At 32.8% G+C, this 24984-nt stretch overlaps 2 protein-coding genes across 2 annotated transcripts; one reads left to right on the top strand and one right to left on the bottom strand.

Moving 5' to 3' along the window:
• The first annotated feature begins 401 nt into the window (after window positions 1–401).
• Window positions 402–3718, top strand: LOC130628787 (amiloride-sensitive amine oxidase [copper-containing]-like). Its single transcript, XM_057441796.1, has 3 exons — window positions 402–559; window positions 778–1622; window positions 2129–3718. The coding sequence occupies exons 1-3, from the start codon at window positions 532–534 to the stop codon at window positions 3626–3628; spliced, it is 2373 nt and encodes a 790-aa protein (XP_057297779.1). The 5' UTR covers window positions 402–531; the 3' UTR covers window positions 3629–3718.
• Window positions 3719–9389: 5671 nt separating this feature from the next.
• Window positions 9390–22249, bottom strand: LOC130629225 (protein phosphatase 1 regulatory inhibitor subunit 16B-like). The gene is made up of 2 exons (XM_057442364.1): window positions 20503–22249; window positions 9390–9711 (listed from the first exon to the last, which is right to left on the bottom strand). The coding sequence occupies exons 1-2, from the start codon at window positions 20880–20882 to the stop codon at window positions 9702–9704; spliced, it is 390 nt and encodes a 129-aa protein (XP_057298347.1). The 5' UTR covers window positions 20883–22249; the 3' UTR covers window positions 9390–9701.
• Window positions 22250–24984: the final 2735 nt, after the last annotated feature.

The raw sequence follows: 24984 nt of genomic DNA, 5'->3' as shown, positions 1-24984 counted from the left end.
AAAGTATGGACATGCGCTACAAAAGCTTCTATGGTTATTAGATGAACAAATTTTGCTTACAACTTGTGAGAATGCTTCGCAACATTGGTTTTGAACAGGCAACGCGCTTCTTAAACTTAAATAGACATCGTACTAGTTTGCGAATTGCATTGAGAAAATTCACTGCAGAAAAGACTTTACCACTGCCTTCTGACCAGAAAGCAGATAGTATACAAAACCTGGAAGGAAAGTTGTTTTTTTTACCAATTAAAAAACATTATTACTAATTCAAAGGACTGTCAAGTGGACATTGTGGCTATTTTATTGTTATAATATTTTATCAAATTATCAAAACTAACTCAAAGCTTGTTACGAGAAAGCAATTACAACAATTAAAAAAACAAAAGAACTTAAAAATGATTGACCAATGCAATACACAAGTGATAATTCTAATCTAATTAACTGCGCGCTGAAAATACGGCAGCTTATAATTATCACAACGTTGGAAAGAATTCATAAACACATTTAAGCGATTTAAACTGGAAAGGGAATATGGAGCCTATGGAGCAAGAAAAAGAGTGTAAGTTGAACATATATCTTGTTTGTTTTGTACTGTTAACGAATAAACGCGCGAGTGCTCAAAGATGCATTTTAAGAAATAATTTTGCGCTATTTTCTAAATAAGCTGCGCGACATGTTTAACATCCAAACAAGGTGTGTCACCTCGTTTCGATATTAAACATTGAGAAAGAAATTGTTAAATGTATACTTGATTTGATTAAATATTATGTTTTGTAGCTTTTCAGAAGAAAAAAGAAGAAACAGTGAGGGAATCCAAAATCATCAAAGCATTGGTTGTCATTATTGTTATTCTACTTTTTCTGGTCATCACTTTTATTGTTTACGCTGTTACCAAGGATACGTCTTGCAGCTGTAAAAAACTTAACGCAAGAAAGAATGATTGGCTGTCTTGCAAAGATAGTAGCGTGACTATTCAACCGAAAATAATTAAGGAAAATGACATTTTTCACGAGTTGAACGCAAAAGAAATCAACATGGTCATCCGGTACATTAAGAAAAATTTTGATATTAAACCGAAGGGAAATTACACAATCAAGAACCTTCACTTTATCCATTCAGTAGAATTGTACCTGCCTGATAAACTAGATGCATTGAAATATTTAGATCAAAATGGAAAGAAGCCTGAAAGGAGAGCTATAGTTACTATAGTCCACGCTCCCTATAACATAACTTATTACATTGTTGGACCAATTCCCATGCCGAAATATCACAACATTGCTAAATTTACTGACCGAAAAAATCCTTTGCCATACATACCAGACGCGACAACATTAGCTAGAAATCCAATATCGCGCAATCTCTACAAAGACGCCGCTAAGTATTTATGGCCGTTGTTTAAAAATACATACGAAATATTGCAAAATTATAATACGTTTGACGAAGCCTTTGAAGGCGGACTTAATTTTTTTGCACCGGGTGGATCCGTGCAAAAACAAAGAGGGGAGTTTTATACAGACATTACATTTACATATCCCGTGCATAATCACATGAGACATCTGGATATGATTGCGTTAACAGTCAACTTTTCAAGTTCCAGAGAGGAAGAGTGGAGTCTAAGCAAAGTAAGTAATATTTTCTTTGTGTGTGCTGTCCAGACAATTATTCTTTCCGACAGTCTATATAAGATGAAATCATACATAAGGAGGGGCCATGGCTTATATGGGGAGTCACAGGTATTTAATGCTCATTTTGAGCTACGCAGACCCAGGCATTTTCAAGCAACATCCAACAGCCCACACAGCAAGCCGTCTCCCCAATTTACCTCAAATGGCTTGCGTTAACCGAGGGTTACGGTAATTTACTTGCCCTTATTAAATCGCCGTCAAGTGAAATGGAGCTGCATGACTTTATACCAATGTCTATATATATAGTTTACAATATAATACAGTAAGAAAGTGTTACTTGTTTCAGGTGTCGAAGGTATTATAAAAAAATAAAATAAAAGTGATGCTCGATATATTTCTTGCTATGTGCTATGGGAGACAAAATACAGAACAAAGCAGCAAGAGTAAGTTTTAAGCCGTAAACACCAATTGGTATGTATGCCTTATTGTTTCTCAAATTCCAGGTTATCTACAACTTAAAAGCCTACAACAGCACCATACAACTGATGCAAGAGTATAACGCAGGAACATTGACAATCATAAAAGTTCCACAAATCCCCGATGATACTTTGAAAAGAGCAAATCAGAAGCGACGTGACGAACAAGCTGATGGCATCTTTCCATCAATGGAACCTATCATGTTTTCACCCAACGGTCCACGTTTCTCTGTACGCGGACGAGAGGTTAAATATTTAGATTGGAAATTTAACTTTCTTGTACAACCTTCTTCAGGTCCTGCAATCTTTGATGTCCGCTACAAGAAGAAAAGAATAGCGTTTGAGATAAGCCTTCAAGAAGCTGCCTCTTTGTATGCCACCGGTGGACCTTTCCTTAAATTCACTAACATAATCGACTCGACTTGGTATCTTGGAAAAACCTATACCTTAATAAGCGTCACTGATTGTCCACAGCAAGCAGTGTACTTAGATATAGACGCCTACCTTGGTACAAAAGTAGTATCTATTAAAAATGCAGCATGTATCTTTGAACAGGTGGGCAGTGTCCCTCTTCGGCGACATCATCATCAAAACAAGAATGGGTACGTATATGGCGCCCTTTCAGATGCATCCTTGGTTGTACGATTTGTGACAGATATGTCGAACTACGATTATATACATGATTTTGTTTTTCACCAAAATGGTGTCGTTGAAGTGAAAACAACAACAACTGGCCATCTCCTTACTAGTCCATATTACGCACAAAATGAAAACAAATATGGCTACCAAATTGTAGACAACTATCTGGGTGGTATTCATGATCATATGATGTTATTTAAAGTTGATTTAGATATCTTAGGAACAAAGAACACTTTTAAAACGATGGATATAAAGTTGGAAACAGGACAAGATGCATGGGATATTCGTCCAGTTGTCAAAAAATACATAAAGCATAATAAGCATACGACAGAAAAAGACGCAGCGATACAATTTAACTTCGACCATCCAAAATATTACATTATCTCAAATGAAAACGAAAGAAACAAATACGGAAATTTGCGTGGTTATCGGATATATGTGCAAAATAAGGTCAAACAAGTTTATCCGGTAGAACATGAAGGTACAAAGCACACTGGATGGTCAAAATACCAAGTGTCAATCTCTAAGTTTAAAGAAACCGAAAGATATGGAAGCTGTATGTTCAATTACTATCCCCAATACCTTGATCCAACATGTTCCTTTGATGCACGTATCGATGACGATGAAAGTATTGAGAATGAAGACTTAGTTGCGTGGATTCCCATTGGTGGTCTTCACATTCCTTGCACTGAAGATTACCCAAGCACCCCTACCACCGGGAACCAGTTTGCATTTTTCATTAAACCCTTCAACTATTTCGATGAAGATCCAAGTTTTACTTCGTTAAATTCGGTTTATATTGAAGAAAATGGCAAATCGAAGAAGGTTAATGCGTACGGTACACCAGATCAAGCAACATGTCCGATACCCACGCGAGAATTCAGATAAATTTGTATTGACTGTAAATGCACGTTTTTATTGTCGTATAAGATGCTTATACAAGTATGTTTTTTATTTAAAACAAAAAAATACTACTTATGATCATGCTAAATATTCTTTAGTTTTAGACTGTTTTTTTTTCATATGGTAAACCATATAAAAAAAAAAACAGCATCAAAAAAGCCATTAAAAATTTAGTTATTTCTCAAAGAAATTTTTCTGTCAATGAAAGACACCAAGAAATATGAATATGCAATGCTTCTACACTTTTTTTAAAAAAAACTAGTCGCTAGCCCGTGGAAAAATCCACGGGTTCGCTCGTCCTATTTATACTGCATTGCGTGCGTCTAGATACCTGCGCAGCAAAGCTACCATTTTGCGTGACAGACAGACGGACGGACAGACGTATACGGGTATTATAATATAAATACTAATGTTTGGTCACTCCTAATTTTCTTTGTATGCTTGTAAATGTTTTTAAGTATTGCTTATAAATCACAGTGAAAAATCCAGTGGATTAAAATTTTTTTTGCTAGATGACAAAAAATCTTTATCAAAAAAAATAATGATCGACGAATAATTTAACCGAAGAAATTTTATCCTGAAATGTCTTTTTAGCACTTTTACATCCTAGGAACTCTAACACCATCTCTTTAATAACAGTCGTATTTTGTCTGTCTCTGCGTGGACCCCCTGCTAAGTTAGAAAAATGATGTTACGGAAACATGAATATCAAATGCGATATATTTTTATCCACTTTGTTGCGACGGGTAAATTGAATGACTGGTGACCCCGTGGCTAACGACTATCTATATTATAATACCCTTATACGTCTGTCAGTCTGTCTGTCACCCAAAATGGTAGCTTAGCTGCGGAATAGCAAGAAGCACGCAATGCGGTATATAAAGGTCGGGCGAACCTGTGGATTTTCCACGGGCTAACGACTAGTCTCTTTAATAATAGCCATCGTCTGTCTGTCTGTGTGTCCGCGAAAGCCGTGTCCCGTAACGGAAGCACGAAATTTTTAAAATGCACATCAATACCAAATGCGATATATTTCTGTCCACTTTGTTGCAACGGGTTTATTTAAAGGACGGGCGACCCCGTGGATTTTTCCACGGGCTAACGACTAGTCTCTATAATAATAGCCGTATTTTGTCTGCCTCTGCGCAGACCACCCAATGAGTTAGAAAATGGTGTTACGGAAACACGAATATCAAATGCGATATATTTGTATCCACTTTGTTGCGACGGGTAAATGGAAAGAACGGGCGAAACAGTGGACATTTCCACGGGCTAACGACTAGTATAAATTAAACTCTCAAAAACTCGAAGCATTTTCTTGGGTCCCTTAAACTTGCGTTAATACTTTCTCAAACCTTGGAAAACTTGAACATAACTCGACCCATTCTTAGGCTCCTTTGAGGCTAATTTTTTTAGATAATTTGAAGTTATCACTCGCAATAAGGAAATGAAAAACTACATAAATGTTACACTTTAAAATCTTTTTTTTAGATTTTATTAACTTTTGATTTAATATAGATAGATGTTGTACGTTGTTGGAAAATTTAATTTATAAGTTTTTTTATGCCTTTTTCATTGCCAAAATTGCGCCTTTTTCTGGTGACTGTTGCCCCATTTCTTGCAAAGATCGCTTTAACTCAAACTAAAATCATTTTAATGAATTTAACTTAACAAGAGCTTCGTTTAACTCGAACATTCGTAAGTCGAACTATTTACCTCGAGTTATCGATAATTAACTGGACGTTAAAAAAGGCCTGATTTTAGAAGTGAATAATAGAACCGGTGGTAAAAGGCTAAAAAAGTAATTAGTTATAGAAACAGAATGCAAACTAACGTCGCTTATTATTCAAAAGGAAACACGTTTTATACACCTAATGTTTCAGATCTACAGTTTATGCAAGTTACCAACAAGTGCCCTGCGAGAAAACGAAGTGCATTACAACCTCGAATTTTAGCATCAGAAGCTATGGAAACATAGCAAACGTTTAACTAGACTAAAAAAATAAGCTAGTTCTATTCCTATGCTTTAAGGCAGAAAAGTTTGATTAACATCAACAAAATCTTCTAAATAACGGTAGTGCGAGTGACGGTGAAGTGTGATTCGAAATTTCTACCGGTTGGTAAAAAGCTTTTGTTATATCACTTTCCTCTGCAAACCACCTGATAAAACTTTAAAAATATTACCACTTTTCTACTCAGATATTGTCATTAAATAATACAAATATTAACGTGTCATGAAAAAGCGAGTTTTTTAACCTAGCTACCTTTCGGCAGCTCCAGTTGTTATCGTAGGGCATTGACCGAAATCATCTTTGGCTATTTATTAGTTAAGGATTAGAGGATAAAACTTTGCTAATACCAGATCACAACCGTAAAGAAATTCCTATGTTATAAAAATGGCGTAATAACGTTCTTCCAATATAAATACTATGTAATAGAAAGGTCATGAATAAACTTTAATTGCGTATATAACGAAGATGTCATAAAAATAAACTTTGCATACTGGAACACAAGATGTGGATACATTGACCGTAAATATTAAAACGCACTTTGTAGTACCAGCGTACGTTTCCGTGTAATTCTTTTGCGACATTTGTCATTCTTTTCGGTATTGTAGTTGCCGATGGCGTGTTTTTTTTTTTTATTATTCACGTCCGTCTTTGATTTCAAACATATTATGTGTTCTTTGGGGGTGAAACGTGAATGAAGTTAGGAAATAATAACTCATATTTGAAGTAAATTGTAAATGACGGAAAAGATGTAAAAAAAAACAGAGTCTATTAATACCAACCTTCATTGTTACAGAAAGGAAGCCCATAAAATAACAAGCTCAAGAGACGACTATGTTTTAAAGTCACTCTGAAGAAGAGTCTGCTCATTGAGCCAGACTGACTATTTCTTAATAGGTCGCTTAAGTCCATGCCTCTTGACCTATTTTGATACGAGTCATTAATTTTATTATTTCTTTTTGTTTTATAACGCAATGATTTTGTTAAAACATTGTGTGATCATGTTTCCAGGAAGCGGGCGAAAACTAACTTGAACTTGTCACAAAAATAATCGTTTTTTTCAACCAGACACCGTTGAACTACGTTTTAATATTAAACTAGTCGTTAGCCCGTGGAAAATCCACTGGTTCGGCCGTCCTTTTTATGCCGCATTTCGTGCTTCTCGCTATTGCGCAGCTAAGCTACCATTTTGCGTGACAGACAGACAGACGTATACGGGTATTATGATATAGACTAGTCGTTAGCCCGTGGAAAAATCCACGGGGTCGCCCGTCCTTTAAATTTACCCGTGGCAACAAATTGGATAAAAATATATCGCATTTGATATTCGTGTTTCCGTAGCACGATTTTCTAACTCAGCTGGGGGTCCGCGCAGAGACAGACAGACGGAATACGGCTATTATTATAGAGATAACCAGAATACCATCTTGAACGTCTAAAATACAACATTTTAAATATAATTTTTTTAAAGATTTTTACGCACTGCAATCTGCCAACTTTACTTCTAGGCAGCAGCTTTGAAACCCAAAAGTGTTTCGATACCATGATAAAAAACTACAAGTCCTCGAATATTCCAACTCAAATGAACAATTACAGATGTCTCAAAAAACCTTGTCAGCCATTTGTTTATTATTGTATACCTGTATGCCAGCCCGCGTTAGAATAATTCAAGATATTCGATTCCTATTGTTTAACGGAACAAAAGTTTACGCAGATTTAACTGTTTTGCTTTTAATTGTGAGTAGTTGCAAGTTAATTTTAACCGTTAAATCGTTCAAGCATAAATTATTCTTTAGAAATAAAAACTGCCTTTGTAGATATTTATAGCATTCCTACCTTACGACGATGAAAGTTAAGAATTTTTCATATTTATCGTTTAAATGCAAAGTTACTATGCGATTATATAAGGGAAAATCAAAAAAATAATTCAGTTGTTCCACAAATTCTTTAATTAACAATGCGCGCTCCTTACAACAACAAGAGATCTTCCTACGAAAAAATAAAATGGTAGAGACAGGTGAGCAAACCATAAGGCAAGCTTAGCTCTATTTGTAATAAAAATGAATACACTGTCTAAGCAAACTTTTCTGTGTGGTTGCTAATTAAATGAAGGTCCATAATTGATTTTCTTGTCACCGATCTGTCTCGTGTTTAATTAGAACATGCTGCTGTTCGAAAATTTCTAACGCTTGTTGGGTCAAGTGTCTATATCTATTGTTTTATTAAGTGATCGCTATATATCATCGCATGTTATCTTTAATTGAATAGGTAGGATCATCAGAGACAGAAGATGAAATTAAAATTTCTTTTTTCCATGCAATAAACAATAAGAAATTATAGATACAAAAATGATTGAATCATGCAATTTACAATTCATCTCGTAAAAAAAGTTAAAAACAAACATGAACTTTTTATTTCTTTCCCAATATTCTTCTTCTTCCTGTCTATCCTGAAATCGTTTAAAAGCAAAAAATAAATTCTTCTAGAATGTTAACCCTATTTTGGCCGGGATTTTAGGAGCTGCTTAAGTCGGGTTTCTTTTTTAAATCCACCGCTTCCTATATATCTCCCAAACGGAAAGAAATTGACCTCATTGATTTTATAATGACGTCATAATTCTTCAAAATCTTTAACCGTTTGCAGTCGGTTAAAAACAAACGTGTGGGTAAAAGCAAGGCCAAAGTATCTTAGGATCGATCAGAAAGCATATTGTCACAAAACTGGTCCAATATGACCTAAAAACTTCCCGTTGTTACGACAAGCATATCAAATTTGTTTCATTAGGGTAAATTAAAACGCAAACTGTGAATTAAAAGTTCGAATACCACGCGGCGATTGTTCTGAAGTTTGGTCATAACTTTTAAAGTCGTCCACTTCTACAATATGAAAGCGTATGATTTAACACTTCTATATGACTTAATAAAGTTTAAATATGTATGTGGAATTAAAACTGTTACCTTCCCTATCTACCCTATACTGTTAATATTTCACGAAAGTACATATTTCCCGCACCGTCATTTCGTGCATATTTTCCGCCTGTTTACATGAAGCAATGGATTTTACTTGGACGGGGGTTATTACTATAATTAAAGGTATGTTTAAATTTGCATGTCTTTTAAATATACACAGAGATCGATAGACAACCAGTATTAAAATCTAGATAAGTGGGTAGTCAATAAGGAAATCCATGGGTTTTCTTGTCCCTTACATATCGCATTTTGTATTTCTCTAACATGTCTTTTTTTTCGCGCACGAACAGGTGGCTCTTATTAAAGTGATTTTACATATTCGCTATTATTCTTTCTTTCCTACTGTAGCATCATCCGAATTTTTTTTGTTTAAAATGTTTCTGCGCAGCTTTATTTCGGACCCCTACAAATCAAATAACTATGTCAAGAATGCATGGATTATTCATTGGAAACGATTAGTGAAATGTACATGGGTAGTCATTTTCCACAACAACATTGTCATTACCGTCATTGTAGTTAGCCTCTATAAAACAAGAAGTACATTCAATAATTTTCCGGGAAAAATATGATTCATATTATTATCATATTCTTCAGGATAAATTTCAAGTTAAGAATATGGTAAAGAATTCAAAAGTAAAACAATTCTGTTACAAATAAATTAAAACAAAAAGCCTTTTGTTTTAAACACCCAGCTACTTAAGAAACATAGGAAAATTACTCATGTTCCATAATAGTCGATGACCTGTGGATAGTCCACGAGTTCGCCCGTCTTTTATTTACCGTATTTTGGGTGTCTTGCTACTGCAGTTAACATTTTGCGTCAGACGTATAAGGGTATTATAATGCGATTTTTACTATCTTAAGCCATTTATTCGCCCCGGCAAATTCTTCAGCAACTGCATAAGATTTAAGGGATTTTAAATTTTATATTGCTTTGTAAAAGAAGAAAGTATACTATATGCCATATATGAAATTTGTCTACAATTCTGCTTGCAAATTTGTGCAAACCTATGCAAAATTTTAGTTAAATGAACATACCTGTCGCAACAATCAGCACGAAAACAAACAAAACCAAAAATTTCACATCCATCTAAAAAAAAAATTAAAAAAGAATCCTGTATTAAGTATAACATTTTAAATAATTCTCAAATACTAAGAACTGGAAAACAACGTTTTAACAACGTTTCGGGTGTTCAGAACACCAATCATCAAGTCTTCTGTATTGTACGACTTGTTTACAGTGGAATATATCTGTTACAAAATGTTTTTATACAATTAATATAAAGGCCTAATTAAATAAATACAACGGAGCTGATCTCATATAATTATACTTAAGACGGGATTATCACGTGGGATAAATGGACTCTCTTTGACTTCCAGTTTTATATTAATTGATAAAAACATTTTGTAACAGATATATTTCTCTGTAAACAAGTCGTACAATACAGAAGACTTTTGATAATGTGTTTACTGAACACCCGATACGTTGTGAAAAATTGTTTTTACTTCTTAATGTGTGAGTATCTATCAATTTTCAATTATTAGATAGTTTTACCTTATATTCTTCAAACCTTTACCCTTGATGAAAACAGTTACTGAAATCGATTATGAAGCGAACTTCATAACCACTAGGCCACACAACTACTTTTTCACGCTGCAAGTCACCCAATGAACCCTGGTAATATTAATGATTTAAGGTGACTGATAGTGCATATAAAAAGATACTTTGAATTGCAACTAAAATTTGATGATGAGGTGACAGAACTGACAGCTGTTAATTTATTAAGTACTTGTATAATGTCAAGCGGAACCACTGCATTTTTACACAAACCACTTGTTACAAGAATCTCTCTTAAAATTAAATTTACTATAAATTAACCATAGCATAACATCATTAGTTGCATAGTATAGAGGATGATATGAAACAAAGGAAGATAAAAACAAAACAATTAAACAATTTCAACCAGATCACCATGAAAAAAATACACGCGAACAACTTAAAGGAAGCAAATTTAGAAATGATATTTAACAAATGTATAAGTCACCTTAAAATAGTAGACGGTTTTTTATAGTTCCCAGAAAATCCGCCTGAATATGGTCAAGAATAATCCTTATGCAAATTTCCAATAATGAAATAAAATAAAATAATTTGGACAAAATTAAGATTTTTTTACTATCATTTCCAGCATACGTTTTTTTGTTTTATTGAATTAAATAATTTTGTGATATAAATCAAAACGTTAAATTAGCAAGAGTGCAATGAATAATTGCATAGATAAGACCACTTCAACAAATATGGTGGAGAACGCAACACATCCCCTTAGAGATGGAGAAAAGGTAAATTTTCTACGAGTGAAGGGTAGGGAAAAAACACAAGTACTGTGGTTTGAATAAAGTTGGTGAAAAAACGTTACTTTAAAATTGATAACAATGGAAATGAAAAATGAATACACCATGTACAGTAAAGGAACAAGCCAAGCTCATTTGCGTAAAAACTTTTTGCTACCAAAGCATGAAGATGGCCCCTTGGCGCATTTAGTAAATTTTGAACCTTTTTAATTCTTCAATATTTATCATCCTATCGATAAAAAGAACAATGGGTCATTAACATAATCTACAAGGTGAAATTGAATTCTTTCCAACATGTAACGCATGTTATATAACGCCTAACTTGGTTTGAACATGTTTTTTTTATTGACAATCTAATGTGAATATATTTTTGTTTAGTATAATTTTTGGTAGATTTGGTTCTATGTTTTTACTATAAGAGATTTTGCAACTATTCTTATATTAAAGTTTTTGAATTTACCCTATTCGTGCTGGGGTGGGGAGGGACGGGAAAAGGTTAATTTCCCCGCTCCCCCCTCTTCAGTTAAACGTTTTTTCATAACTTTTCACGGGATTATAGTTAAACCTTTGGGTTTTTTCGACCTTCTATTTAATTTTAATTTCCGTAAGTTTTATTTGAAAAATATACCGAAGTGTTGGGGTGGCAAACAATTCTTGAGTTGACTCTACATAAACTTGATAAGCTTCTTAGTAAATATTGACACATTTGATGTGCTTACATCAGCAAAAAAATTATACAAATATCTCAAATTTAATGTCGCTAATTTTTGACCATTTTCAAGCCCTTCTTTGACCAAGTTGTGACTAAAGGTCTGGGCAACACTTCTGGTAAGTTTCACTTCTTTTAATAAACAACTTTAGAAATCATTGATGAGCCCCCAAATAGTCCAAAAGGAATAGAGTAAATTATTATTAGTGCTTGTTTTATGGGAATTACAAAAAAACTTTCTCACGATAGGAAAAGCTTAACGAAGCGCAATTTCGTTTAGGAATTAATACATTTTGTTACATATAAATTGGTATATTTTTTCTATCACTTTTTCACAGCCCAAACGCATAAATTGTCCAATTGTTCACACAAAGATCTGCTGTGAAAATTTTTAAGGCTGCTGGCTTTCATGGAGTTTAGTTATCGGAATAACTGGACAACAGGCACCTCACTAGTTATGAATTTTACCACTCGAAATATGTTGTGCTATAAACCTTTTCATTGCAAAATTCAACTGTGACGAATAAAACCTATTTTAAACTGTTTTATATTGTCAGTAACTTGAAGTTTAAAACAGCAAAATAATAAGCCCCTATTTTGACTTTTAAACGTGGAACAATGACAATGCAGAAAGTGATTCACATTGAGGTTTCACACAATGATAATTCTGTCATGTTTACAATGTTTTTAGCTGGAGTTCATGCTCCTCTGCAGGGTTGGTGTGAAGCCCTTAACAATTTAATGGACCTGACCGATATTTTCCTTATTTTAAAATAAATACGATACACATGACACAGATTCTCTTGATGTTCTTATCTTGCTTAAAGTATAGATTTTCATTATCTGTAATGTGTCTTATCTTATAGAAAATAGATAGAATTTTGAAAACCTCGCTGTAAAAAGTATATAACTTTCAAATCATTTTGTAAAAAAGGTTGCTGTTAAAATAAATAAGATCTAAAACCTCTGACCTACGATTAAACTGAGCCATAATATTGGAGATGTTTCCATGAAGACGAATTTAATATCATTATTAAAGCGTAAGCTGTTAGAAAGTCATTTTAAAGAAGAAAATTTATGAACGGAATGCAAAAAACAGCAACATATTTTCGTAATAAACTTTTGCTTCATTAAAAAAATCAAGAGTTTAAAATTGGGTTGCTAGCAACCGTCGTGTCAATCGCCCCTTTTTCCGGCTAATAGCGTTAAGTTTAGCATAATCCCCTCTAATGGTTTATGTCATTTTTAAACAATTTTAAACTTCTTCAGCTAGTCTTGAATAAATAAATAAATAACAACAATAATATTTAAATAATAAAAACAATATCAATAAAAGTTTTGGTACAAACTATAAATTTCAAATGCAAGTGGCTTTCCTGTTCATTCTGCCCTTTATAAAATCACTGTTTATTTATCCGAGTTCAAAAATCTTTTCTTATTTAAGTTTCTCTGCTATCCAGTTTTTAACATTTGTTGATAGCAGTGTATAAATAAAGGCATCAGAACAATAACCAATTCCATACGCAATTCTGCATGATATATCAATTGTGAACGAAATCTTTACTTTCTTTAAATACAGAACGAAGAACAACAAATCTGGAATCTCGATGAAAATCACAAACGTAGCGATTAACAAGGTAGGTAAAAGAAGATAGTATCCGTTTTGTCTCTTTGTTTTTTTTACGTTCGATTCTTTTCGCTTTGGTGACAACGCAATCAGTGCGACTGGTAAAGAGTTCCTTCTTTTAATTTTTAACCTTTTCGATATGTAAAAATAGCATATAGACGCGATGATAACAAACAAAATATCACACACTGGAAACACATACGCGTAAGCGACGTCGTGAATCCGTCGGTGTCCTTCTTGTGGGTAGATTTGTAAATATATAAACAAAAAAACTAATAACAACCCAGAAAGCATCCAGATGATAATCATGGTATATTTCGAATGTGTTTTAGACCAATACAAAGGATAACGAATGTTTAAGTAAACTTCCGCAAAACGATCTAAAGTCAGCATGTACATGACAGAATAATATGGAACACAGGAGAAAATATTAAAAATGGCAGCAAATTGGTAAATAAAGTTTGTTGGTGATTGTGTTACATAAGCAATTGTGCGCACACTAGCGGATAATGTAAGAAGAATTTCCGAGAGGCTAAGATTAATCATGAATATTCTCTGGCTTTCACCAATATTTGAAGCTTGCGTTAACAGTAAAGAAATGCCGATGATATGCAATAAAAATGGTAGAATGTAAGTTACTAGTGAAATCATCCATAATTCCATTTCCTGATTGCACCTTTTTTAAAACTCTTGAACTGATTTTCAATAATTTTGTGATTTTGATCAGTGAGACATCAAAAACTCAGACCGGCAAGATCCATCTGATATGGAAGGCATTTTTTGTTTTAAGATCAATCGATTATATCTATTTTAAGATTTGCATTATAAAGGATTTTTTTTTACACCTGTCCGTTAATTATGAATTTTCAAAAGCGGAGATAGTTGTATTGTTTTTGTTTAAGAAATTTTAATTTGCCATTTCTACAATTTATATTTCTGTCTCTCTCTTTCTTTGTGTTATAATGTTTTTTTTCTGTGGGTTTTGTGTTTTTTATGTACACAAGGAAAAATCTACAAAAGCAAAAGGTCAAATGTTATTTTATCTGGTAATTAATATTTCATAAAGGCACAAAATTCCACAGTTTACCATCATTTAAAGTTACATAAATTTGATTATGGTTTTGAATTTATGTGAAAAAAAAGGTGAAATTTCATTTTAACATTTCTAAAGAATGAGTTTCAATCAGATCATTTTTTGAGATTAGACATTTTTACTGTAAAAGTATGCTTATTATAAACCAAGCAAAAAATAAACTCAAAAAACACCACCACATAGATAGATGTAGAAGGTCACTTTAACTGTGTCGTTACGCATGCGCTAAAACACTAAAAGTTAATCTAAGTTACCGCCACTTACACCAAAAAATATATAATCTTCAATGTGACATTGCAATATAAATAGAGTCTTTCCATGTAAATTTTCGGTAACATACTGGAAATATATTTCTCCAAAAACTGGTGCTATGGGACTCTTTGGGTAGCTTTAATCAGACGTTATGTTACTATCACTACCAATACTATCAAACTTCATCTTTGATGGACAAGGAAGACATAAACTAAATAATTGTTTTGACACTACTGTTCATTCTTATACAGTGTGTTTTAAGTGCAGAATTTTTCGCGGAAAATATTGTTTTATATGTCTTTGCGAAAGTTTATATTTTTCCAATTGCAAAAGTTTTTGCATTGAAAGTATCTTACTCCAATGATACAACACATAAAATTATTATTCACTGATCCCTGTTATATATAATGTAAATTATTTCAGTTCTGTTGTATTCCTGACTAGGCTAATCTCCATTCCACTGTTATGGTCGCTTGGGCCGTTGACAAGTTGTGGGGATGTGGACTAGATTCGTTCACATTAATTTGCGTAATATGAGATGTTCGCTGAGATTAATTGAACAATTTCTGCTTTTTTATAAATAGCCTCTACCAATTTATAATAACAATAATATTTTTAAGTCAATCAAAGTAAAAAAAAAAAAAAAACTGAAAACAAAATCTAAATATATGGCTAAACGTAAACAACATAGACACGAAATGTGAGGACGATGTTACTGAAGAAAATCCAATCTCAACTTGTGAAAAAAATGTTAGGTGGTCTTCGGAGCATCCACAGCCACACTTTTATATCAAATCAATCAGCCTCGGTTTCTTAATTAGATAGGTGTTGAAAGTGATTCTGAACGGATTATCTCAAGGATATAATACAACTTGCCCATTCTCGCCAATCGTTAAAATCTCCTCTAAAATTTTCTACGCACTAATAGTACAACCTAAAGTCGTCTTCTTCTAAAAAATACATTTATAAGGCGGATGCATTAAATATATGATGTTTCATTCATTGAACCATGTTTTTTTTTAAAAAAATATAAAGCCATCATCGTGCAACAAGCACAGATAATCTACGGTGCGCTTCGTTTAAATTAGCTTTCTACGCGTTGTTTCAATTTATTTGTTAGGTTCATCTCCGCTATGTACAAATAACTGTAGCCGTGGTTAGAAAACATATATATATATATTGGTTTCTAAAGGGATAAAAAACAAAGTCTAGTAGTTAAAATTTCTTAATAATATCACCATTTTTGCATCAAAAGTTGCGAGTATGAAATTTTAAATATTCAGAAAGTGCTATCGTTTTTAAGAACAAACTGTGTAATTGTTGGACTTATGACACTTCAGTGTCACTGCAGTCATTGCTTGTGTGCGGAGATGCAACACAAAGAAAAGGGCCTGGGAAAAAGTGGTGAACGCTTTCCATTCCTATTTTTAATAAACCATGTCAAGTTTGGAAAAACATTTTTTCTCGAAGTCGAAAAGTCTCATTAGTTTAAACCAATCACTCGGGTAATAGTTTACCAGAATATGCGGCGAAACTCTATATTGTTAACTGCCTAATGCGTCCAAATTTTTAAAAAAAGCCTAAACTTTCAACAAAAATTGTTTGTGACACTCTCGCATTTCTCATAAGATGTTTGTGAATTTTTCGCAAAAGAAATGGTGTATTATTTATTTATTTATGTAAGAATTTATACTATTTTAAAGTATTCTATGCAAATAAAAATCTGAAAATAATTTCGAAGATATACTTACAAAGAAAATTTTGCAGTACGTTTAAATTGAAAGATTTCTAAAAGATTTCTAATTTTATTTACCTGAATGAATTAAAAAGTTTGTTTTTTAGATGTCCAACTGATTGTGAAGGTCACATTATTTTTCATCTCGTTGTAATGTATGCCAGTTTTATTCTGTTAACATTTGTAGCAATTTTTAAGTTAAAATCTAATTTTTTAATACGACGTTTTTAAAAACAATTTTTGTTCGAATTATTTTCGTCGCATTCCATAATGTAACGTTTCTTCAATTTTTATTCATGACAATATGTATGTCCTAAATCACGTGGTTTGGCCGCAACCACTGTGTCTCGTATCCAACTTTCTCAAACTTGCTTTATGAATATGGAATCTCCCAGATGAATTCTAAATTTATTTTAATTTTGCTGGTAGGCTGAAGCAGAAAAAAATTTATGATTAATACTTGCAATGAAAAAGCAGAAACAAAACCAATTATCATCCACTGTTTAACCTAAGGACAAACGTATGATTTTGATGTTACTAATATATTCAGGATAATAGAAAAGAAGTTTGTTTCTACTAGCCATTCGTTGTTTTGTCATAGTAGGGAAATTACAAAAAGGTTTTGATAGGATCATTTACTATAAGTAGTGGCTAGATACTTAGGCTGGGGAGCCAGATTATAAAGTAGTTTTGTTTGCTATTTGACAATCACCTTGTATTTTATTCGGAAGTTTAAGTAATTTCTGCGTAAGTTGTTTTTATGATATTTCTAAATGATCAATATAGAAAAAGTGTAAGAAAACTTTTGATTTTTCAGAAGCGTTTATCGTAACATTGTATATATTGTCATAGTGATTTTCAGTACTTTCGTGTATACAGTTTATTAGCTATACTCGAAGGCTTAAATGAGTTTTGCTAAAATTAGTTTTTTGGCGTTTTTAACTAAACTTTTAATTAACGAAAAATAAGGTTTATGCAAAATGGTTATGTGCAATGTATAAATGAGAGAAAAAAATCAAAACTAACTTTGTTCATAGAGCTTTTTGGTAGCTTCGTAATAACGAGTCAGGATCCAAGGAATCCTGTGGACACGAATGATTTGAATCAGTTTCTAATTTCTCAGATTTTTGAATTGGAACACTTATTTTGAGGTTAAGAATGTTCTTGAACTGTTCTTAAATTTGAGACTAATTTGATGATGAAATTTTAATAATTATATAATTCCACAGGTCTCATTATTTCGTCTCAAATCCTAAATCTTTTTATTGTTACTTGTGTGAGAAAACTTTAGGTTGCGCGAAAATTAGTATCCGCGAATTTGTTTGTATTTACATGACAATATAAATATACTTAAATATAAAAATACTTCAAAATTTTCAATGTGTTATTCTTTTTTATTTTCTTTAATGCAACATAACATGTTGACGTTGACCTCAATTTAAGGTGGGACCTATTAAATATGCAGCCATGTTTTAAAATAACAACATTGAGATTCGGTGATCGGTTCAGCGTATTTACCATATCATTCCACATATGCGATCTTCCCGCCTCTTTGCTAATCCCGTCTTTTTGGCGCAAAAAATCCCGCGTGCGGAAATGCAGTAATTTCTACCTAGTCTACCGTATCTACGTTATTCATTGTATATGTCACACAGCAATGCAAGTAGTGTTTACATAAACATTTTAAACGAAACAAGTTAGATACAAGTCAATTAAAAGTGTTGAAAGTTGCCGTTTTTATTCTATAACAGATTTTGAAGTATTTTTAAAGAACTCGAAATTAATGTATTTGTCATTTATCAATCGTAAATTAACAAGAAACCGAAGCGGTTTTAACAGTCACACTAAGACAATAGAAAAAAAATTCTTGAAAAAAATAAATAAATAACTAGCAAAAAATCCATCCGTATAGACGCGTACAGTGAATAATAATCGATACGGCGACCTCATTAAATTTTTTGTTACCTCCGCGGAACTCTCGTTGCATTTTAAACACTCTCACCCAGTGAGTGAAAAATTTAGTAAACAATTCATTCGAAGTGACTTAACTTTCTTGAAATGACTTAAACATGACTCTAATAACGGAAACGAAAGATTCTAAGCAAGGCAAGCATTTAAGTTCGCCTTCTCGTTCCCAAGGCCTTTAACATTTTTTTATATCAGGAGAACGAAAAAATAAAAATTGTAATAACAAAATATTTCCAACTAAATGCGATACAAAGCACGTGACTTTTAGGTCAATGTCACGTGAATAAACATACAAATATTTATATAACAAACAACAACAAATAAACTTGATTAATAAGCCTCATTCGCAGTAAATTTCGCGATTATTAATTTTCCTGTCATGTAAATACAAACAAATTCGCGCATACTAATTATCGCGCAACCTAAAGTTTTTTCACACAAGTAACAATAAAAAGATTTAGGATTTGAGACGAAATAATGAGACCTGTGAAATTACGCAATTATTAAAATCTCATCATCAACTTAGTCTCAAATTTAAGAACAGTTCAAGAACATTCTTAACCTCAAAATAAGTGTTCCAATTCAAAAATCTGACAAATTAGATACTGATTCAAATCATTCGTGTCCACAGGATTCCTTGGATCCTGACTCGTTATTACGAACCGACTAAAAAGGTTTAGGAACAAAGTTGGTTTTGATTTTTTTTCTCTCATTTATACATTGCACATAACCATTTTGCAAAAACTTTATTTTTCGTTAATTAAAAGTTTAGTTAAGAACGCCAAAAAACTAATTTTAGCAAAAAACATTTACGCCTACGAGACGCTTAGGGTTAGATCAACTTGACAGTTTTCTTACACTTTTTATATATTGATCATTTAGAAATATCATAAAAACAACTTACGCAGAAATTACTTAAACTTCGGAATAAAATACAACGTGATTGTCAAATAGCAAACAAAACTACTTTATAATCTGGCGCCCCAGCCTAAGTATCTAGCCGCTACTTATAGTAAATGATCCTATCAAAACCTTTTTGTAATTTCCCTACTATGACAAAACAACGAATGGCTAGTAGAAACAAACTTCTTTTCTATTATCCTGATTATATTAGTAACATCAAAATCATACGTTTGTCCTTAGGTTAAACAGTGGATGATAATTGGTTTTGATTCTGCTTTTTCATTGCAAGTATTAATCATAAATTTTTTTCTGCTTCAGCCTACCAGCAAAATTAAAATAAATTCAGAATTCATCTGGGAGATTCCATATTCGTAAGGCAAGTTAGAGAAAGTTGGATACGAGACACAGTGATTGCGGCCACGTGATTTAGGACATACATGTTGTCATGAATAAAAATTGAACAAACGTCACATTATGGAATGCGACGAAAACAATTCGAACAAAAATTGTTTTTAAAAACGTCGTATTAAAAAATTAGATATTAACTTAAAAATTGCTACAAATGTATACAGAATTAAACTGTATACATTAAAACGAGATGAAAAATAATTTGTTGGACATCTAAAAAACAAACTTTTTAATTCATTCAGGTAAATAAAATTAGAAATCTTTTAGAAATCTTTCAATTTAAACCTACTGCAACATTTTCTTTGTAAGTATATCTTCGAAATTATTTTCAGATTTTTATTTGCATAGAATACTTTAAATTAGTAGAAATTCTTAGATAAGTAAATAAACACAAACATTCTTATCCTTTCAACTAAATTACTGAAAAAAAGTTTTCGTCAAAAAGTTTCTCACCTGAAATGGCTATTGTAGTTTTCTAAACAATTCATTAATCCCTCCGTTCTGCTAATAATTTTTTAGATTTTCTATAGGCCTGAAGAGCACAAAAATATAAAGCGCCTGGATACTAAATTGTATTTATTGCTATTAAATTTTGTTATATATTTATTTTATATTTTACAATTATGTTTCATATCTTTTCCATGTTTTCTCGTTGAATTAAAATTTAACATCAAAAAATAAAACACAGGATTTATTACTTAGATTATTAGATATATTATTCGAATAGTTTTATTCAGTTTATCCAAATAAAACTAACACGCAAAATAATTCATCTTTCTAATTAAATAAACTTAGTACCTAAATTCACTTATTTATTTATAAATATTAAAAACTTACTTTTTGTAATCTTTAATCATTCTTCTTATTTTGTCACCATTTTGTTTATTATTCTCAAATCTTCCAGCCATATCATACGCAGTTCGTCCCCATCTATCTTTAACCGCCATATCAATATTATAATGACGTAACAAAACATTAACACATGAGATGTTACCACAACGTGCAGCCCAATATAATGGTGTCCAGTTAGTATCATCTCCACGGTTGATGTTTGTTACATCATGACGACATAACGTGTCTAATATTTTGTGACGATTACACGCTGCTGCGAAATGATAAACGTTCATGTTGCATTTATTTATCCCCCAAACATCACATCCATATTCGATGAAAATGTCCACCATTGATGAATTGTCGGTGTGATATGCCGTCAACATCAATAGTGGATTATTTTCACCCCTCACATGGATGATGTTTGGTTTGATAGAGAGAAGTCTTTTTAACTCAAATGTATTCTCGTTTTGGATAATTTCCACGATATCTAAAAGTAAATAAACAAATAAAACTATATTTATTAATTTATGAAGTAAAGAATAAAATATTAGAATATTATTGTAAAAACATTTATGTATATTTTATAGGTTTATCTAAAGTATTTGCGTTCTTATATTATTTTGATAATAACTATTATTTACGGTTCCTTTGACAATTCTTAATACTTCTTTATAAACACAGCTCGTTAACTCAAACCACAGATAACTCGAACATTCGTTTTCTCGAACCATTTTTTGGTCACCCTTAAGTTAACTTCTTCGGATGACTCGAGCTTTTTAGTGGCTAAGTAGAAAATAAATGTTCGAAAAATGAATACTAGTATGAAATGTAGCGAGAAACTTCGAAAAAGCTGGTTCTCTTTACAAAGGAACTAAAATGTTCCTTTGATGGCAATACGATAAAAAGCTTTTTAATCTGCTAAAAGTTTTAATCTTGCAAATTTTAAAGCGTCCGATGGATGGCTAGAGAAGTGGAAAAAATGTTAGAAAATAAATAGATTCTTGCACGTAACAAAAGTTACTTCCCCACAAGTGACAGTCCTTTCCTTTGCAGCAATATGGATAACGCATTTTCCATAGAGATCGGCAAATGGCCAATCAAGTGTTGAACAACGTTAACAACTGTCAACAACGTTAAGTCAAACCGACATACGAAATTTCTTTCAGTGAAACTTACAAGAGTCAGAAGAAAAACTTTAATTCGAACTAATATCTCATTTTTGTCTAAGTTTGAATTAACGGGAGCTACGCTGAAGTCGAACATTCGTTAAAACCTATAATTCTTATAAACATAATTTCTTATAAAAAACGATTAGCTATATGTAGTGTACGCAAGATTTGACGAAGTAGCACTGAAAAATAACGAGAGTGAAAAGACCAGAGGAACGCGGTCGGTAATTCTAGTATCAACTCTGTTGGGAAAGCACCGTATGAACCTCGCTTCAAATAGAGACTGGGGATGACAACAACATGATTATTGCTGAAATTCGTATATTTACATCAGAACACTCAGTGATATGAAGCGTGAAAAATTTAATAAGACGTAATATACCTAGAGGAACGCAGTAAATGGGGATCTGGAACAGATTTCTGGCTATTTTAGGAATTTCGGGATAGATAGAATTGCGGTTTGGAAAAAAAGCGTGAGTTTTTTCATTTTTATTATTGCTATTGCACTATTTACTATTGCTCACTCTATTACGCGCTTTACGCGAGAATGGAAAGAGACAACAAATAAGATGTGTGGTGTGTTCTGTTGACGTTTTCGTAAATCACAACCCAAACAGCTCTGGGAACGAGATTGCATACAAGATATGCCAATCAGTAATATATACATACTGTCATAAAAAGGGTCCAGATACCAAAAATTAGTAAAAACATCCCAGAAGCGTGACACACGGATTGATTGTATTGTCATCCCAGCTTGCAACACACAACATTGTGACAAACTATTTTTAGCTTTATCCTAGAACTTTATCCTAGAACGGCAGCCTCCGAAAAGTGAAATATGAAATGACTTCACAACGCCTTTTTGAATAGAAGTGTATTCGTTGTTATGACCAGAAAACCATCAGGTAGCCTTCATTAATCATCATGATGTACCTTCAAATGAGAAAATAAGCATCAAAGCATATTTTTCACAAATAAAAAAAATGCAAGTTCATGTCAACCTCGTTCCCATGTGGTTTCAGTTCTTCCCATTTTTTACCTTACTCTTGAATGAGACAAAATTTTTTTCGAATGTCACCATTTTGGATAATTCTTCATGGATGTCTACCCAACTTCGGCTAAAATATCTAAGAAGATGAATTCCTTATATTTCGACTGCATCCATTAACCCTTTCCTGCTCTCTGAATCTCCAGAGCAATAAATCAACTGTGCAAAGCACGCAGCGACTTGCACTGCCCCAGTGTGGAGGAAAACGGCCAAACTGGACAGCGTTTTAACCCTATTCGGTCCGGGGGGGCGGATTCCGCCCCCCCCCCCTGACGGTTTTTTTTAATAACTCCTGATTGCTTTCTTATATGGCTATGATACTTACTGAGTTTCAACATTTATCTATTAGACACCTGCATGCTAAATTTTTAAGTCCCATACCATTCAGAGGCTTTGATATTGGCCATTACTCGAAACTACCCCTAAAATCTCTATGAAACCCTTATAATAGGGAAAATATAATAACTCCTGTTAGGATTATCCTTAGAACTTGAAACTTGCAGCACAACTTTGTTTCGTCAAGAAGAATCATTTTGAATAATTTTGACACGTGACTAATCCGATTTCCCGATTTTCTCGGATTTTACCCGAAAATCGGGAAAAAACGGATTTTCGGTCAATTTTTGGCAATTTTTTATTCGATCCATGTAAACCGGAAGATATGTTAAAAACATTTTATTTAGCTTTCAGAAACTTTAAACAGAATGTAAAAATTCGCTCTAGAACAAAAGTAATTATATTTTAAGCAGATAGTGGCATTTTTAACAATTTTCAAGCTTCTGATGACGTCACAGAAAATGTGCTTACGCAAGCAAAAATTTATTGCCGCCATTTTGTTCCTTTTATGACGCACTATAAAGCATCAAATTACCTATCGAATAGGTCTAAAATCAGCTCTTAGGTGTTGCTAGTTGCGGAGATATTTGGGATTGAAAATGAGAATTTTCGCTGAAAAAATTTGAAATTTCAAATTAATTCCGCCTCTGAAAAGGTAATAATGCATGGATAAAGTTGTGCATGCATGGATAAAGTTAAAAATCCAAAATCTTTCAGCCTGCAAGGGCTTTTCATTTTTTATTTAGAAAGGTATTGACCACATATTGCATGTTTGACCAAGGTCGGGTGGACCACGGCAGAGAATTTTTTCTCATGCTAGGGATGCAGGAGTATCTGGCAAATATTCGTGGCGACCAATTAAATTTACCTTATCAACAAACAGAATCGAAAAGGGTAAATTACTTTATTATTTCCAATATATTTTAAAAACATTTCGTTCTTTCATCACAAAAAATACGAAAAATATTATCTTCTGCACAGGTTAACTTTTCATAAGTTACATATATTTTCTAGAATCTACCAATTGAAAGATTTTGGGTTGAACTTAATGGTCGAGTTAATTATCCAATCAAATCAATACTAGTCGACATGAACAATTCATTGATTATAAGTTCATAAGTTTTGCGTTTCTTTTGTCACCTGCAAAGTCGCAAACTTTGGGCTGCAAACATTGGTAGGAGCCTGAAACTGTCACCCAATACCTGGTAGGTAGATTATACAAGTTCTGGCATCTCGTTAACATAAATATTCAGCTTCTTTGCACCTTTAAATTGTGTTTCAAGTAGAGGAGTTCCATCGAATATTAAAGAGATGGCAACTCGATATCCTCCAGTGCAGCAAAGAAAAGTCCCAGACACCGCAACAGCTATACAAATATACCACAGTTTTCAGTTATTTGAAACAGAGTTGAAAATGATAGATCGATTCGACATGCTGTACATTGTTTTTTTTGATTTCACTGAAAGATACAATGCTCTTTTGTAAAATTGTCTTGCTGCTTTTGCGCTCACCTTTGTATTTTTCTCAGGAAAAAATTTTAGTGGGAGAAAAAAGTTTTCGTCTTTCTAGTAGGGATTACCTTTCCAAAAAAAATATTCAAACGAAACATAAGATTTTTTTTTGAAAAAAGCAATTAAATTAATTTATATCTCCTCTGAAGTTTGTTACCCTGTTGTTGGTGGGGCGCACAGAAAGATCTTGTCGCACAAACTTACAAGATCAAAAGTTCTAGCTGAGTCATCTCAAAAGAGATCTGCGAACAGTCTTCAGCAGGAACTAGACATTTCTTTCATCCATAACTTTTCATCTGTCCTACTCTGTACAATCTTGAGTGACTGGGGTAACTCTCCAAAGATAAGACCAGTGCAGTCAAACCCCCTTGCTAGCGTAATTTTTATTTGTTTTTCGCTTTTATTTTGACTGGGGTAATAA

The sequence above is a fragment of the Hydractinia symbiolongicarpus genome, chromosome 15 (assembly GCF_029227915.1).
Source record: "Hydractinia symbiolongicarpus strain clone_291-10 chromosome 15, HSymV2.1, whole genome shotgun sequence".
Classification (NCBI taxonomy): Eukaryota; Metazoa; Cnidaria; class Hydrozoa; order Anthoathecata; family Hydractiniidae; genus Hydractinia; species Hydractinia symbiolongicarpus.
The sequence above is the reverse complement of the archived record's forward strand: the minus strand, read 5'-3'. Positions and strand labels throughout refer to the sequence as shown.